An 11,321-nucleotide genomic window follows, 5' to 3' on the forward strand; every position below is an offset into this window, starting at 1 on the left:
CGCGAAGTGATTGCCGTGAAAAAAAGACAGAGACCAGAGGAATGTTTTTTTGAGGTAGTAGCTGTATTGAAATGATTGACAGCCCCATCATCCCCTCAACCCGGCACCAATATTTCAGCTACAGAAATAAAAATACTCTTCAAGAAATGTCTTTAAGTTCTATGCAGCACTGAAATAAAAAAAAAAGTTAAATGAAAATGGCCTATGTCACTACGACATACATCTAATGCTGTCACAAATCTTTATCTTTTTCTTCTAAAAATAGTGTTTTAATTTCAAATAAGGGAAATATAACAATAAAAAAAAACATTTCAGGTTCATTTCATTAAGAATATGTAGAAAGTTTTTTTCTTGTATGTGTGAACATCATGTGAATACAGTATTGTTTCATGTTACAACTACAAAATCAAAAGGGCCAGCTGTAGTGTATATTAGTAATGTGGACAAAATAAATGAAAAAGTCACAAAAAGAGCACCAAAGATAGCTAAATGAAAAAAAAAACAAAAAAACATTTTCTATTAAAACAAAAATTAAATACGTTTGTAACCACCTGGCTCCTTCACACGCATCAGACCAAGGCAAGGATGTAAAACAAAAAGTAAAAAGCACCAAATGTCAAACATAAATGTGAAGCTAAAGATGTATTAACAAAACTTTTTTTCATGTTCCATTCAATGGATCTTTATTTTGGTCCACAGTGACCAGTTGAATCACTTTCTCTTTCTGTCTTGAGAGCAGCGTGGGCAGTACCTGCAGAAGGAGAATAAATGTAGTTAAGGTCACCTGTATGAACTCTAAAACATTTCTGCTACACACAGTGATGACAAATTGATTTTCCTCACCATTTTCCCCGTGGTTTGGTTGTTAAGCCCACACATGCAAAATGGAACCACTCGATGGAGCACTGAAAAGGAAATTAAAATACTTTTACTCGAGCACAGACCAAACAATTGGACTAAACCAAGCTTTTCAAAAGATGCAGTGAAGAACTGAAAGTTCAAAGTTGTATTTTTATAAGGATATGGCATAGGCCTTAACAACTTAAAATACTTAAAAATATATTTGCATCCAATAAATATATCAGACATGAAAAGTATATACATGCCTGTTTGATTTCCAGTTTTTATTATCTAAATAAAAACTTAAAACACTGTGGTTGCAGAAATGTGTACCCCTGTCTGTGTTTTCGTAATTAACCACTATAATGAAACTGAGATTACTTTAGAGCCATGATTTAAAGTAACCTACTAAACCCAAACATATAACACCACCTTTAGCAGTGTTTTCTAGCTCAGTCCTTTCTATGTTGAGATGCATGCATAAAACCTTTTTTCATGTTTTTCAAAATATCAGAGCAAATTTAGAACAAACTTACAGAATAATTTTTTTATTATACACAAGATGTAAATTCCTTTTCTAAACTTGTGCACTGTTATGGTCTTAACAATAAAATGTAATCCTCAAGTCAAGTTTAGATCTCAATAAATCCTTTTTTAAATGCATTCTATGTGACCAGGTTTATTTGGTTTAAAAGCAATCACTGGGGAAGCATACTAGGAGTACTGGGTGAGGAGTTTCCTAAAGACAAATACACAGCAGGATACCCTCATATGTTGTTAGCATGTGGCTACTGTTGTTGCATATAATTTACTTCGCTGCAGAATTCCATTGTTTGCATACTTTCAGCATGTCTGACAATCAAAATGTGGCAGTAAATAGATGTTTTTGGCTGAGTATTTTTGCAAAGGAGAGTGGGCGATTAATGCCTAGTCAAGATGCTCCTTCCTGATAGATTAAAATCCAATACGGCAGGTCAAAATGTGATTCAACCAAGAATTAGTTTAAGGCTGTTACGTATATTTCATTCAAATCCGTGTATTTTCACAGACAGCCAGTTTACATGCAAAGTCTATGGTGTTAACCGCATTATCACTGGATATCTTCACATCAGGTGAAGCTTGTTTTTGAGTTGAATGCTGACGCAAACCCAAAGCGGCAGACGCCAAAGCTAGGAAATCTGAATTTGTCCTCCACTGGCTGGGAGCTGGCTGAGAGATAGTCACTTGATCCAAGCCGTTATCACTCCTCCTGCAGCAGTGCTAGCATAAAACCATGAAAAATAAATAAACGTATTTATAATAGGGTTACACTGCACTGCATTTACATAAAAGGCTAGGATAATCATAGTTTACTGATGTATAAGGGGACCCTTTGTAAAGCTAGAGCAGCCTATTTGTCCTCATTAGTGAAAGGAGAATAAGAATAATCCTAGATATCTTTTTAATACAGTTGCCAAACTCACCCAGAGCCATAGCTCTGTTGAACCGTCCATCCTACCTGCCCTTAGCAGTAATGATTTGATGGGATTCTTTAAAAAAAGGTTGATCTTATTAAAAATAAGATCCTTAGCACTCCTCTAACTACTACTGGTTTATCTCTGGAAGGCGAGGCAGTATCTGAGGTAGCCATAGAATATTAACCAGGTTCAGACTGCTTTGATCAAGTTGAACTTTCAGACTTAAAAAAATCTGTTGTCTTCATCTAAGCCTACAACTTGTATGTAGTTTATTTAAGGAAGTATTTCCTTTGATCTCATCCTCCATTTTAGATGTGATTAATCTATCTCTGTTACAAGGATATGTACCAAAGGCTTTTAACGTTGCTGTAATTAAACCTTTACTTAAGAAACTGTCTCTTGACCCACATGACTTGGTCAATTATTGACCTATCTTTCTTTCTAACCTAAAATTCTTGAGAAAGTAGTTGCCAAAACAAGTGTGCTACCACTTACACAATGATGACCTTTTTGAAGAGTTTCAGTCTGGCTATAGAGATCATCATAGCACTGAAACAGCTCTGGTGAAAGTCACTAATGATATTCCCATGGCCTCAGATAATGGACTTGTATCTTTACTTGTCCTGTTAGATCTCAGTGCTGCATTTTATACAGTTGATCATAATATTCTTTCAGAAAGACTTGAATATTTTTGTAGGAATTAAAGGAACAGCACTAGACTGGTTTAAATCTTAGCTATTTGATTGATTTCAGTTCGTTCACATTAATGACAAATCTTCCCCATGCTCCAGGGTTACCTGTGGAGTACCACAGGGATCAGTGCTAGGACCAATTATCTTTGCTATATATAAGATCCAAGTTGGTAGAGTTATTAGACAGCATGGGATTAATTTCCACTGTTATGCTGATGATACCCAGCTATATCTGTCTATAAATCCAGATGAAGCTAACCCATTACATAGATTACAGGCATGTCTTGAAGACATAAAAACCTGGATGACTCTTAACTTTCTGCTCCTGAATGCAGAAAAAACAGAAGTTATAGTATTTGGACCAGAGTCTTTGAAAAAGAAGCTGATTAGTCAGTCACTTCATTTGGATGGGATTACAGGTGCTGGTCATAAAATTAGAATATCATGAAAAAGTAGATTGATTTCAGTAATTCCATTTAAAAAGTGAAACTTGTATATTATATTCATACATTACATACAAACTCATATATTTCAGATGTTTATTTTGTTTAATTTTGATGATTACAAATGACAACAAATGAAAATCTCAAATTCATCATATCAGAAAATTAGAATATTGTGAAAAGGTTCAAAATTGATGGCCCCTGGTGCCACACTCTAATCAGCTAATTAACTCAAACCACCTGCAAAAGCCTTTAAATGGTCTTTCAGTCTAGTTCTATAGGCTACACAATCATGGGGAAGACTGCTGACTTGACAGTTGTCCAAAAGACGACCATCGACACCTTGCACAAGGAGGGCAAGACACAAAAGGTCATCGCTAAAGAGGCTGGCTGTTCACAGAGCTCAGTGTCCAAGCACATTAATAGAGAGGCGAAGGGAAGGAAAAGATGTGGTCGAAAAAAGTGTACAAGCAAGAGAGATAACCGCACCCTGGAGAGGATTGTGAAACAAAACCCATTCAAAAATGTGGGGGAGATTCACAAAGAGTGGACTGCAGCTGGAGTGAGTGCTTCAAGAACCACCACACACAGACGTATGAAAGACATGGGTTTCTGCTGTCGCATTCCTTGTGTCAAGCCACTCTTGAACCACAGACAGCGTCAGAAGCGTCTTGCCTGGGCTAAAGAGAAACAGGACTGGACTGCTGGTGAGTGGTCCAAAGTCATGTTCTCTGATGAAAGTAAATTTTGCATTTCCTTTGGAAATCAAGGTCCCAGAGTCTGGAGGAAAAGAAGAGAGGCACTTCATCCACGTTGCTTGAAGTCCAGTGTAAAGTTTCCACAGTCAGTGATGGTTTGGGGTGCCATGTCATCTGCTGGTGTTGGTCCATTGTGTTTTCTGAGGTCCAGGGTCAACGCAGCCACATACCAGGAAGTTTTAGAGCACTTCATGCTTCCTGCAGCTGACCAACTTTTTGGAGATGCAGATTTCATTTTCCAACAGGACTTGGCACCTGCACACAGTGCCAAAGCTACCAGTACCTGGTTGAAGGACCATGGTATCCCTGTTCTTAATTGGCCAGCAAACTCTCCTGACCTTAACCCCATAGAAAATCTATGGGGTATTGTGAAGAAGAAGATGCAATACACCAGACCCAACAATTCAGAAGAGCTAAAAGCCACTATTAGAGCAACCTGGGCTATCATAACGCCTGAGCAGTGCCACAGACTGATCGACTCCATGCCACGCCGCATTGCTGCAGTAATACAGGCCAAAGGAGGCCCAACTAAATACTGAGTGCTGTACATGCTCATACTTTTCATGTTCATACTTTTCAGTTGGCCAACATTTCTATAAATCCTTTGTTTTTATTGGTCTTCGGTAATATTCTAATTTTCTGATATGATGAATTTGAGATTTTCATTTGTTGTCATTTGTAATCATCAAAATTAAACAAAATAAACATCTGAAATATATGAGTTTGTATGTAATGTATGAATATAATATACAAGTTTCACTTTTTAAATGGAATTACTGAAATCAATCTACTTTTTCATGATATTCTAATTTTATGACCAGCACCTGTAAACTGATTTCAGATAATAAAGTAAAATACCTTGGTGTTATTTTTGATCAGGACTTGTCATCTAAATCCCATTTGAAAGAGGTTTCTAGAATTCCATTCTTTCATCTGCAGAATATTGCAAAAATTAGAAATATCCTGTCCAGGGGTGATGCTGAGAAAATAGTCCATCCATTTGTTACTTCAACGCTCGATTGTTGTAATTCTTTACTATCAGGAAAGTTTACAAACTGTAGTTAAAAGCAGATTCAAAATGCTGTAAGATATATTCGCTTTTATTATCCTGGTACCTGCAGTTTGTGAAAAAACGTTAATATCTACTTCCAGTTGCCCCAAACAGTAGCAGAACCCCGCAGCTGCAGCTGGATTCCCAGTGAGAGTGAACCGCCAGTATGTAGCGATCTGTGCAGCTCCAACAGCGCAATAATGTTTTAAGGCAGGATGGTAATCTTGATGCACTGACTGCACAAACAATGTTTTGAGGGGTACTTTCTCACATAAAAATATAGTGAAACTACTTTTTACCCACTTATCAAAGCAAATGTAGCAAAGTCTGGCATTGAACGCAAGACCACAAGCATCAGAGGCACCTGTACACACCTTACTGGACATTTGACCTTAATGTTGACAAGCATTAAAAATTAACTGAAGCAGCAGAAGCTTAATATTGCTTTAGGTGTGAACGTAGCATGAGAGTCTGATCATTGGAACTTAAATATTTTCTCAACTGGTTTAAAACCGTTTTAAATTAATACCTCCATTAACCTGAAATCTTAAAGCTACAGTGTGTAACTTTTAGCGACATCTAGCGGTCAGACTGCAGACTGCAGCAACATGAACATCTCCCCCCCACCACTTCTACCCCCCCCCCCCCCCCCCCCCCCCCCCCCCCAACAGTACGGCGAGCGTTACGGGACAAAATGTCTTCCACGACGTCTGCATCACCTACCTTCTCAAGTGATGAGGTTTATTTACATCGATAATTTTACAGATAGTATTTCATTAGTCTGTGTAGGGTATTGATTTCATGTAGACTTAAGATAATAAATATACCCGTTATTTTTTCTACATCGTTGTGACGTTTTGGCGATCTCGCAATCGCTAGTTTGTTGGCTCTGCGCTGCCGTAGCGCAAAGATGTCTGCCTCCATGGCTGCGAGACCCGCTCCTATGTAATTATAAATAACGAATTCTAAGGCAACGCAAATATTAAGGTTAAGAGGCTGAGCTCGTAGATGATGATAAAATAACATAGTTATGTATAATATATTACATTTCTGACTGTATATCCCTGTAATTATTACACACTGTAGCTTTAAAACTTGCAGGCCAAAAATTTTCAGTTTTATATTCTGGTACTTGCAGCTTTTACCGTATACATAAAAAGAGCTTTATGTTCACTTTCTGTTGTTATGAATGGCAACAGGAAATCACAGAGAACCTAGCCGGTTGGAGGGGGCTCTCATTTGGGATTCCTTGTGCTACTGCCAGCTGATATGCTGGGGTCTATGGCTCAGGATAATAGAATACTTCAATGATGAACCAACTTGCATCAATAATATTTTGAGGTGTACTTTCTTGCTAAAGAATGACTTTTTTCCCCTCACTCATCACATCAAATAAAGCAATGCCACGACTGCATCTATCGTCGAACATAAAAATTCAGCAAAGGAAGCTCCTTCCAACGCGTCAGAGGCATCTGTGCATCCTTTCTTTAATAAGAGTCTCACTGCTATGTGCAAAAGCATCCAAGTTGAGGCGTTGGTCTCTTTGATGCTCTAAACCCATACGGTCTGAACACAGTATTACACAACCACAATTTTTCACTTTAGTTTTTTGGTCACATCATATCAGCCACTGTAGCTACAATATATATGTATGAACTGTAAGTATTGTAGGGCTGCAACTAACGATTATTTTAAAAATCGATGAATCGGACGATTATTTTTTCGATTAATCGATGAATCGGACAAAAAATATTTTTTATATTAACCTCTTTATTCCAAAATAAACATTTTAGACAGAACAAACAAGCACACAAGTACAGGTTGCTCATTAACTGTACTGGTGCAATATGAAAAATAAATGTTTGTGTTAAAACTACGCAAACTTACATGAGAAATGTAGCTGTACATCCACAAAATATAGGGTACTTTGTTTCATAAAGCGCAAAAAAAGAGTTTTTTTAGACTAGAAGAGTTCTGCCTTTTAAGACAGGAAAGTATAGCAGTTAAAGTTGCTACTTGAGAAAATACTGAACCATAGAGATAAAAATAGCCCTGTGATTCAAATTATAAATTGTATTTGGAATAAAAATGAGAGAACTAGGGGTGCTAAAAAAACACATCCTCTAAAGACTCCAATTTACATGGGAATGTGGCATATAATTAATTGACATATTACTGATCTTGCTGGATTTTGTTCTGCTTTACTTCCATAAATTGCAGGATCTTCTTTACTTTATCTTTGCCAGAAGATTTAAACTTTAAAAGCCTTGCCCTCATAATTTGCAAGTTAATTTATTTATAAAGTAAATGTAAACGCTGCTTAAGCTAATTCAAATGAAATTAAAGGTAAAATAAGTAGCCAACCTTATCACTGTCTGTAACCTACTAACACGGTAAGGAAAGCATCAGATGAGCTACCTGAGAAACTAACGTTACGTTTCCCCACTTTAAAACCAAACAAACAGGGTGGTTCCGTGCCATGTTAATTTCTTTTGACAAAAGTTGCATGTTATCACTTTTTTCACTTTACAAAGCGCAGGCTATTTTAATTATTGTGATCAATTTGCGCCGTCAATCCCGGTGCATGCGCGCTTCATTTGCAGTCTGGACGCTGAGGCTCTGACTGCAGCGCTGAGAGGGACTCCTGCGGGAAAACGCGGTTGGGGTGGGGGAGGCGCCCCACGGCAGAGTAGGAACGATACATGCTTTCACGTAAGAGTCTCCAAAAGCCGCCAGTGACACCGAAAAAAGTCGCCAGATTTGTCGCTAGTCGCTTTTTTGAAAAATAGTCGCTGGAGGGGTCTGAAAAGTCGCTGAGTTGGCAACACTGCACCTGCGGCGCTGGCTCGCTCTGCCGTATTTTTTTTCTCTTCCTCTTTCAGTCAAGAGGCAGTGATGACGGCGCGGGGGATAACGCATTAATCGCGCAACACAACTAATCGATGATGAAATTCATTGCCAACGCTTTTAAAAGTCGATTTTTATCGATTTTATCGATTCGTTGTTGCAGCCCTAAAGTATTGTAGGAAATACAATTGAAGGGGGGCAAAAGGTTATTGAATATTTCATAAACTACAAGTCTTTAATTCATCTGAGCTATTTGCATTTTTCTAATCTTAGACAAAACTACACACGACACACAAGCATGTGTCAAATAAGTTCCTAATGGGTTAACATCTGTTTCAAATAAAAATCGATGCAGAGACTTTAGTTTTGTTCATAGATTAAACCAAACTCACATCGGTGTTGTCACAGCCAATCATCTCGCCATAGGAGACCTGATGGCACAAACAGTAGGTGGGTTCATTTGGGTCCACAGGCATGTCCAGCACATCGGATGGATGAACGTTGCCAAAGTTGGACGAAGGGCTGTTGAATTCCCCTCTAATGGGATGGAGAGAAAACATCAAATGAGTTTTCTTTTGGGTTTGAAACACAAAACCCATACACAAGGATAGCAGCAGATATAAAACATACTGCTGAAAAAGTTTGACTTTCTTCTGCGCACTCTTGGGACTTCCATCTTCATCTGAGCTCTTCACTTTAGATCTCGTCTTAGCAGCCTTCTTCTCCTTCTGTCTGGATTCTCCTGAAATCGCACACATGTTACAAAACTCTTCCAGTCATCAACACACACACTAAAAAGGAGTGAATACAAAGGACACATACGGACCTTTCTTTCCTTTACTGGAGGTGGAATCATAGTCAGTGCTCTCAATCTGTTTTTCTTTCAGATCAGCTTCAAATCGAGCCAGGTCTGTGTCAAGGCGGCGGATGTGTTTGTCGACCTGACACAAAAAAGGTATCTCTTCAGCAAGCTGATTTCTGATGTATAATTTCAATTTTTTTTTCTTTCATTTAAAGATGTACCAACCATTTCATAGGTCTGCATAGCCAGCTGCACCTTATCATCGCCAAACTCCTTGCATTTGCTGTAGGACTGCTGAATCTGCCTCAGTAGGGACAGTTTTTGCTCAGATGACAGAGTCCGGGCGTTAGACGTGTATTCTTTAGCCAGAGAGTCAATCTGTCCTTTTAAGTCTAAATGAAATAAAGATATATTTTAAGTTATATTTTTCAACATTTATATCTAAAATGCATCTAATGGTCATTAAGAATGCCATTTGTTACACAGAAATAAATTAATAAAATTGTTTTGGGGAAAAGAAATTATAATTTCAATAATAAAAAAAGTGTAAAACTTGTTTCAATTCTTTGTATAAATAAAACAAGCATGATGTGAATTGTTATTTAGTCTCTGAATCAATATTTTGTGAAACCCCCTTTTGCTGCAATCAAACCTCCATCCTAGAGGGATTTTGGATTACAGTAGGTTTCTCCCAGCCTTACACATCAGAAAGTAGGTATATTTGTGAGGTTATGTTTATAAAATGGCAAATGTCACAAAATCTCAACTGGATTTAAGATCAGGAATTTTTTTGATGCTTTGCTTTCATTAATCATTCATTTTCTGTTGGCTGTACTGATATAAAAAACAAAAGAAAAAATAATCAGACCATATTTGCCTTCGTCAATATCTTGTTCTAAAGTTCTGAGGGAAAAAATTGATAAATCTCTGCAGTGCATTTATTTTTGTTGAAAAATAGTAAGAACTAATGACAAATTTGAGCGACATTTTTTTTTTTAAATGTCATTTTTTTGGTTAAGAAAACATACATCTTAAAACAAAAGGTTGATTTGCTTTTTTGCTCTAATCAAATATGTAAAGCTTCAAGGAAATTGAAAACTACGAAACTCCAGATCTTCAATTAACAAAATTGATTTAAATTAGTTGTAACAAAAGAAGAACAAAAATCAAGTTTATTAGCACTTATCCCTGATGGGACCTAAAAAAAGTTTTTACAAAAACAATAAAAATGGACAGTGCTGACTATGATAAATTCACTAAAATGGAATTTTACATTTTTAATATGTAATCCACTATTCAATGGATTTTGTGATTAAAGGCGACTTTTACTTCATGGATTCTGCCTGTTTTCGCATTAAATTGGTTTCACTGCAGATCAGTCTCACCCTCTGTGCGTTGATCGAGATCTCTCATCAAATTAAAGTTCCTCTGCAGCTCGAAGGGAAGGTTTTCTATACCTGAATGGATGAAGATGGAAAAAACCCGACATGTTTAATCGCAGCATCATTGATAATCAAAGAAAATGATGCGAGCGATAGCCAGCCAAGTGTTGGACATGAAATGCATTTATTTTTGAGTTTATTCAACGAACATAACACATATAGCTGTGTGTGTGGATTTAGATAGTTTGAAATGCATATAGTATTGAAGAACTGCCTGTGTGGTTAAGGAACTATTGCAGCATCATTTTAGCCGCGCTGCAAGGCGCTTCTCCAGGAAATAGACAGGGCCCAAACGGACTGACCGTTGTGGAAACGTTATGGGGTTCAATTCCATGTAAAACCAGACACGCGCTATAAATTATAATTATATACAAAGCATGTGTTGACTAAATTATGCTAAGCATGTAGAAGATGGTTTAAAGCCGTATTTATAGCTTACTGTCCAAATAATGCTCCAGATACATGCCCGCCGCCATCTTGGAAAGGGTAAACAACGCAGCTTCCGTTTGGAAAAGGACCAAACGGGGGTTTTTAGGAGAGAAACTTTGCCTTTATGTCTAAAGTATTCACATATCACCTTAAATTAAATAGAAACAAAGCCCCTCTTCTTCTAACATATAAACAATACTGGCCATAGATTGCGTTGGCCCCTAAACTGGTTTATCATTTGTGCTCCCCGGTTCAAATTATTTTGTAACTGAAGAACAGTTTATTTCGTAGACCTAAACCATTTGAACTGATGCATTTCTAGTGTAGAGATACTGTTCTTATTAAAGTAGGTAAAGTGGATTTTGTTTGCACTTTAGTTTTTCATCAAATGATTCATCAGCAAAGAAGCTGCAGAAAGCCATTTAAATTAAACAACTTGATATAAAAACCATCAAGCTTTAGGTACATTTCCTCATTATGGTAAACTAAATCTCAAATAAAGTTATATTCCTTTAAAAACATGTTTCTCTGCGCTTGCACATCCAAAGCTGCAGCTAAAT

At 37.2% G+C, this 11,321-nt stretch overlaps 1 protein-coding gene across 1 annotated transcript; it reads right to left on the bottom strand.

Moving 5' to 3' along the window:
* Window positions 1-44: 44 nt before the first annotated feature.
* On the bottom strand, window positions 45-10,921 carry ing4 (inhibitor of growth family, member 4). Its single transcript, XM_038284545.1, has 8 exons — window positions 10,772-10,921; window positions 10,276-10,347; window positions 9,116-9,282; window positions 8,915-9,029; window positions 8,719-8,830; window positions 8,481-8,625; window positions 844-905; window positions 45-751 (listed from the first exon to the last, which is right to left on the bottom strand). Exons 1-8 carry the CDS (start codon window positions 10,806-10,808, stop codon window positions 712-714), a joined length of 750 nt encoding a protein of 249 aa, XP_038140473.1. The 5' UTR covers window positions 10,809-10,921; the 3' UTR covers window positions 45-711.
* Window positions 10,922-11,321: the final 400 nt, after the last annotated feature.

This window comes from Cyprinodon tularosa, unplaced genomic scaffold (assembly GCF_016077235.1).
Source record: "Cyprinodon tularosa strain WSP-4 unplaced genomic scaffold, ASM1607723v1 ctg2, whole genome shotgun sequence".
In the NCBI taxonomy this organism is placed as follows: Eukaryota; Metazoa; Chordata; class Actinopteri; order Cyprinodontiformes; family Cyprinodontidae; genus Cyprinodon; species Cyprinodon tularosa.